Source organism: Trachymyrmex septentrionalis, unplaced genomic scaffold (assembly GCF_001594115.1).
Source record: "Trachymyrmex septentrionalis isolate Tsep2-gDNA-1 unplaced genomic scaffold, Tsep1.0 scaffold87, whole genome shotgun sequence".
NCBI lineage: Eukaryota > Metazoa > Arthropoda > Insecta > Hymenoptera > Formicidae > Trachymyrmex > Trachymyrmex septentrionalis.
In genome coordinates this window covers 4,073,905-4,080,220 of record NW_017306059.1, presented here as the reverse complement: position 1 = coordinate 4,080,220, position 6,316 = coordinate 4,073,905, and the positions used below count along the sequence as shown (strand labels likewise).

Here is a 6,316-nt window from a genome sequence, read left to right as displayed (position 1 = left end):
TAAAAAGATATATTACAAAAACGTATTATTTAAATCCTGTATTTAAATTCTTTATCTGAATAACCTTGCTTATATTTCAGAAATAGTGTACTTCCTCATTTTGCATATGACGTTATTTATATCAATTTGGTTTGTTACACAAATGTTTCACAATTTAAATCTATATTATATATAAAAAGGAGAATATACGAGTCAAGAGACGTGGGTTTTAAAAAATGGCATTGCAATTAGCATTGAAACTGGCACAGACATGCGAAAAGACATGTTAAAATCATCAGCTGATTAATCGTTCTGATGATTGTCATAAACAAAATTTGGCCGATCAAGAGAGCAGATCAAATGGGAAAGAGAGGAAGAGTTCTTTGCTTCATCAACGAATGTGCAACGAGCGAAGGAGGAAGGTTAGCGGGTGTTAAACAATTTTGCGTCGTAAAAAAAACTTACTTCTCTTTTTTTCCAATTCGTTCCTTTTCCATTTTATCGTCTGCCTTCGTCGGTAAATGCGAGCGACAGCCAGTTTTCTTCGAAGACGCAATTACAAACATTCGGCGACGCGCACGAGATCGTGTCGTATCGGAGCTTTAATTACTGTCACTTCGAATTCTTGTTAAACTAGTTTTTTTCCATCCATTCAACAACATTCTTTCAAGGAACTTTATTTACCAGACTGAATACACCAACTTAAACCGGTACGACTACCGGTCACAGTTATATCTTTAAATCAACGAATCCGCAAGTGATCTGCGTCCTAAAACGGCTCACCAGTGTTCGCGGCGAACAAATGCAGTTAATTTTTTGCGTGCACTCTTAGCGTATCATTTGATGAACGTGCGCAGCTTGTCACAATATAGTGTACAATAGATGTTTACAATACAAACCAAGGATCAGAAACGTAAACTTTTCACAGAGACTATTTTGGATAAAATTTCCCATCTTTTTCTCACCTTTACTTTCTCTACATGTGTCTTTTGCGAACTGTAAATCTATATTTTGCACGCATTATCGAAGAGAAATAGGGCACGTGGCGACTAAATTATAATTCGTTTTTAGTTATGCCAAAAACTAAATCATGTCTATATATACACATACATATATATATATATATATATATATATATATATATAAAATACAACGGTATAGAACTTTATAAAATTATGATTCATAAACTTCGAGTTCTGGTTTCTCCGGTTTTTCTAGTAATTTAGAATCAGAAATTTGTATACCGTGATAATTGAAATATTCGTTCGACGAAGGACATCGACCATAACATTCTTATCGGATCATCAATGGTCTAATTTTATTCCAGTTTATTCGAAAAATAGGTTCCTCGCTCCGACACAGTCGAAGCAGATGGCACCATTTGCCGAGATAACGCTGATTTATGACACGCCAGTGGGTTAAAACGGGTTTCGATTCGAGTGTTACGAGAGAAGGTGGGGAGGAAACGTAGATTCAGGAAAGAAGAGAACCTAATGATTCTTCAGATATCCATTTCATGCCCATAGGCGAAGATCTAATCGACCCCAAAAAATACCGAATCTCTACCGGTAGATATACACAAACTACTCTTGTATAAACGTGATATATCATTGTGAATTTACGTTGCGCTTTATGTAGTGTAGTTTATAGATGTAATAGATGTAGACTGCGCATTCTCTGATCTTAACTTTTGTGCTCCGTTGGAAAGAATTTAATATCACACTGAAAAAAATTTCTGGTTGAAAATGAGTGAACCAAAAGATTCTGATCAATCAGAATTCTGGTGGTCTCAAGTAGAATTATAATAGATTTAATCAGAAAATTCGAATTTATCCATTATCAGAATTCCATTTAACGCAACCAGACTTTTTTTTCCAGCGCAGCATCTCTTTTCAATGTCAGCATACTCGAAAGAGAGAAATCTCTCGAAAGAGATATGCTTCAATTATTTCACTCGTTCTATCGATAACGACAACTTCATAGGAATACGCAGTCTATTCTTATTACGTATGGTGTAATCTAAAAATACTTAGGCGACTTCACCGCGACAGAATAAAAACAACCGAGATCAATAGATGTGACTCAGGATACTTTCTCCATATTATCACCGTTAGCGTATCCGCTTAATCGAAACTTCAACATATTTCCAATTACTTTTCTCGTACTCCAAATCCTGTTCGAACATCCGTAAGATATCGTGGGAGGAATAAAAATCGAAGCGAACGTTGAAAACCGGTTCGCCGCCCCACCATCTCGTAACACCGCACTTTATTCTTCCAAGGATGAGCCGAAGTAACTGACTCTGATCTAACTGACTATATCTCGTTCGAATAACTTCTATAATTTCTATAATTGCAGATGAACCAACAGTGCAGGGTATGCGACGAACCCGCAGCGGGGTTTCATTTCGGAGCGTTCACATGCGAGGGTTGTAAGGTAAGAAGACTCAGATAATGATTTTGTAAATAATGAGATTGCCAGATACAAATCCCGGTTACATTTCGCGTACGCGGACTTTGTAATGTGACGCCGAGAATTCACACGACGACATCTCTCGTCATACAACATCTCGGTTCATTGTCGAGTCGCACGTTACGTAACATTTGTGATGCAAATTCTACACTTTAAAGAATAACACAAGCCTAATTACGAAGTCGAGCATGACAGTTTCCATCACGTTTTTAAGGAATAAGTAAATAATTCTATCTTCACATATATAGGCGCGAAATGATAACTCGAATTTCGCAATACATGGTTGAAAGAAAATTAGATAAATGATTAAATAAATGATTTAAAGGATAAAGAAATATCTATGCGAAAAAATATATTTATATAAATATACAGATTTCGAAAAATATCAGACAAAAAATCAAGACTTTTCTACTTTCTCACACAACAACTCTAAAAACATAAGTTATTTAGACCTTACTATAACAATACTCTTTCGATCGTCTGTTCTTAAAAACAGATAAATACAATAAAAAAGTTTAGTCAGAGAGAAAAATGTACAAAGTACTTAAGGAGCGACAATACAATAATTCAATAGCAAAAAAACTTATTATCGCGAGTGCATGATTTAAATGTTTTAGATTATAAATTAATAAAGATTGTGTATGAAATAAATTAAGGAGGGATGACTATTTTTACAAATTTTTGTGAAGCTATTCATTTTTTAATAGTATTTTTACCAATATTTTATATTATATTAGTGAGTATTACATAAAATTTTTGTATTAAAAATATTAACAAATAGCGCCAACACAGAACTGTTGACTCTAAGCTTATCCGTAGAATTCATCTGAAACAAAACAATTCGATCGGATCTATATTCCCCTCCATTTTTTTTTGTAATATTTAATTTCTATCATTAACGAAAAAAATGAATGTAATAACACACGCACAAAATTCAGAAAAAAAAAATAAATAAATATAGATTTGGAAAACGTACTATTTTGAGAAGAGACGTAATAAAGTGAGACGGTGATTTATTACCGATTCGTCTTCGGAAAGACAATCGTCGACAAAAAGCGGGCGGAAGTAGTTTCTACGGTATTAACCTGCTGCGAAGACTTTGCGAAGTCGTAAAAATCGATACACCGGGAATGAGTTGACGTATGCGATGCGTGCACGCGTTTCGCACTCTAGTTTAAAGAAGAAGCAACTCAAATAAGCCATGACGAATGCGAAAACGAAAAGATTGCTGTGGTAGGGATCTCTCCCCGTGGTAATCACGGTCAACGAAAAGAGGTGAGAAAGTCCGATATGTGAAAAAGGCGAGGACACGCGAGAAGTAACTGAAAAAAAAAAAAAAAACCTCTGCCCGGTTCGAATCCGTAAGTGGATGAGAGACTCGAGCGCGACCAATCGATTATCTTGGATCGTCCCCGTTCGACGAAGCTTTGCGTTGCGGTGAATCGCGATGAGTGTTCTGGAAATAACGACGTACGGGTTGATAACGTATCTCGAAAATGCACCGCTGTGTGTTTACCTCCACCGTGTAATAATTGCACAGTAAAGGATGATTTCAATTTTTCTTTAGCGCTTTATTCTGTCCTGTTACTCTGCAACAACAATTTCAAGACCTTACGACGGCGACGACGACGACGACGACGATGACGTTACGAAAGAAATTCTTCGAAAAATCGTCTTGAAGGAACCGACATGTCTGTTTCTCTGAGACAAATATGGGAAGAATACGCGCAGAAGCGGAAAGCTACGAAAGAAGGGATCTCGATCGCGGTTCACTTCCGCGTGTCGAACGAGAGGCGAGAGGGTCGACACAGTAGGGAGTAATATTCAACAGGTGGATTCCGGGTTGTGTGCACGTGCGTCGGAATGCGTACGATTATAATGCGCAAGCACGCATATTGTACCGACGAACTACGACGACGACGACGACGACGATCGAATCTCGTTAGACCGCGCTTTAGGTCTTCGAGGGATGTTGACCCTTGGCTCTCGTCCTTTCATCCCACTAATGTGTGCTGTACACCGTAGAATATCAGTACCGCATACTAAGTGACCCATCCGATAGTAATTGGACCTCATTAAGGCAACAACGGAGTAATGGTTACTCCGGCTCGCGCGCGTTCGGTTTCCCGGAGAGCAGATTCGACGGAGTAGCAGATAACGCCTTTTAGGTCAATTAGACTCTCCTCTTGAACGAAAATAAGCTGGGAGACTATGTAGGAAGGAGAATATACCGCTGTGCCAGGATCTGAAGTAAAAGAGGCAGTTGAGTGTCTCAATCGAATTTGTCAGCAATCTATCGTGGGTTGTTTCTTGCAGCCATTTTTAAATAACGATATCGAAATTAACCTCAATTAGTATCATCGCGATATAAGAGAGGTTTTATTAATCGGAATTAATCGTAAACCTTTCGAGAACGATACGAAAACCAGCACTCTTGCGCGTATACGTTCCGTCTCATTTCCGTTACATTCACGATCGCTGGTCATCGATTTGCGATGTAGTCATTATCATTCGTGTGTAAGTGAAATTAATTTATAAGTGCTCCGTTCCGCATGTTTAATTAATGATCGTGAATGGCCCGCGATATGATTGTACGAAATGCAATACCGGCCGAGAAATTAATATCACCATCATATCGCGCACGTCATTTTAGTTGCACGACTATATACCAGCGAGAAGGGACGCGCCATGTGGAGGCTCTCGCAGTTTCGATGCTATCGCGAGAAACATAACGGCGTCGTCATCGTGGTCCTGATATGGAAAGAACAGAAGAAGGATGAGCGGGGAAGACGGCACGAAAATGTAGCGGCGAGAATTATGCGCGTGCACATTAACACGCAACAAGCGTCACAAGTCTGCAAAGTCGTCTAAAGTCTGGTTTTTCATTTTCTGATTAAATTGTGGTCAGGCTTGATCCGATGATAATGTAAATTTGTACTTTTCTGGCCGTGGTCAATCACTTTTAAAGTTACCATTACAAAACCATCGGTTAATCATAGCTGGAGAAACACAATTTTTATCAATTAAGGTTACGTCTAAATGACAAGTTAACCAGAATATTCCAAACCGGTTCTTAGTTCTATAATCTTCAGTTCCTAGCTTCAGTTCCTAGCTTAGGGTTTCAAAGTCGAAGTTTTTAGTCTCTTCGCGGAACGAACGTTTGGAAATATTTGAAATAATTTAACGGTTAGGTCGTTGCGTGCCGCGGTTACGGACGAAGAAACGAGGGACATTCATTAGCATACTAACGACTGCCTCGAATTCTCTGCGTAACATCGAGAAGAGGGCGATCTTTCCCGTTCCCTTCTGTTTTCTTCGCGCACGACGACTATAGGTCGTCCATTTCACTCCACACTCCAAATCTTTCCGGTTTCTTAGTACCTCTACTTTTAGTATCGCGAAAAGAATGCGCGCGTGTTCTGCACTTGTAAAAGACTGAAAATACATATAATGTCCTCGAAAACACACGAAGAGTAAATCGATTATCGATCGAGCGATATCAATATCTCCTGCAGTCATAAGAATAACGTGTTCCTTTTATGTCGAGGAACAAAATAAATTTCAATGCAGTGAAATGAATCGAGAGTCAATGTGTGGTAAGTGAAATAAATGCAAATGTCAGCCATAGAAGGCCTTTGCTTCTTTTTAAGTAAGAAGAATACCGCGGCTAATTGCGCCGTAATGTAAATAACTCGTGCGTGGACGTTGCGTCCCTGTTTCACGCGTTTGATTTCTCGGAGTATATCGACAAAATTTCACATTTGTCGTTCTGAATTCGCGTTGAAACGAAGGAGAGGTCAGGTCGTTTGAAGGCCGAGCGTGAAGCAGAGTTTCGCCAAAAGACACCAATTCGTTGCGAGTTCCT

At 38.7% G+C, this 6,316-nt stretch overlaps 1 protein-coding gene across 1 annotated transcript in view; it reads left to right on the top strand.

Moving 5' to 3' along the window:
- LOC108755304 (nuclear receptor subfamily 1 group D member 1-like) overlaps nucleotides 1–6,316 on the top strand; it is a 36,049-nt gene that overhangs the window by 11,346 nt on the left and 18,387 nt on the right. Inside the window, exon 2 of the mRNA XM_018498227.1 lies at nucleotides 2,338–2,415. Coding sequence (XP_018353729.1) covers nucleotides 2,338–2,415 — 78 coding nt within the window. The remainder of the gene's footprint in view (nucleotides 1–2,337; nucleotides 2,416–6,316) is intronic.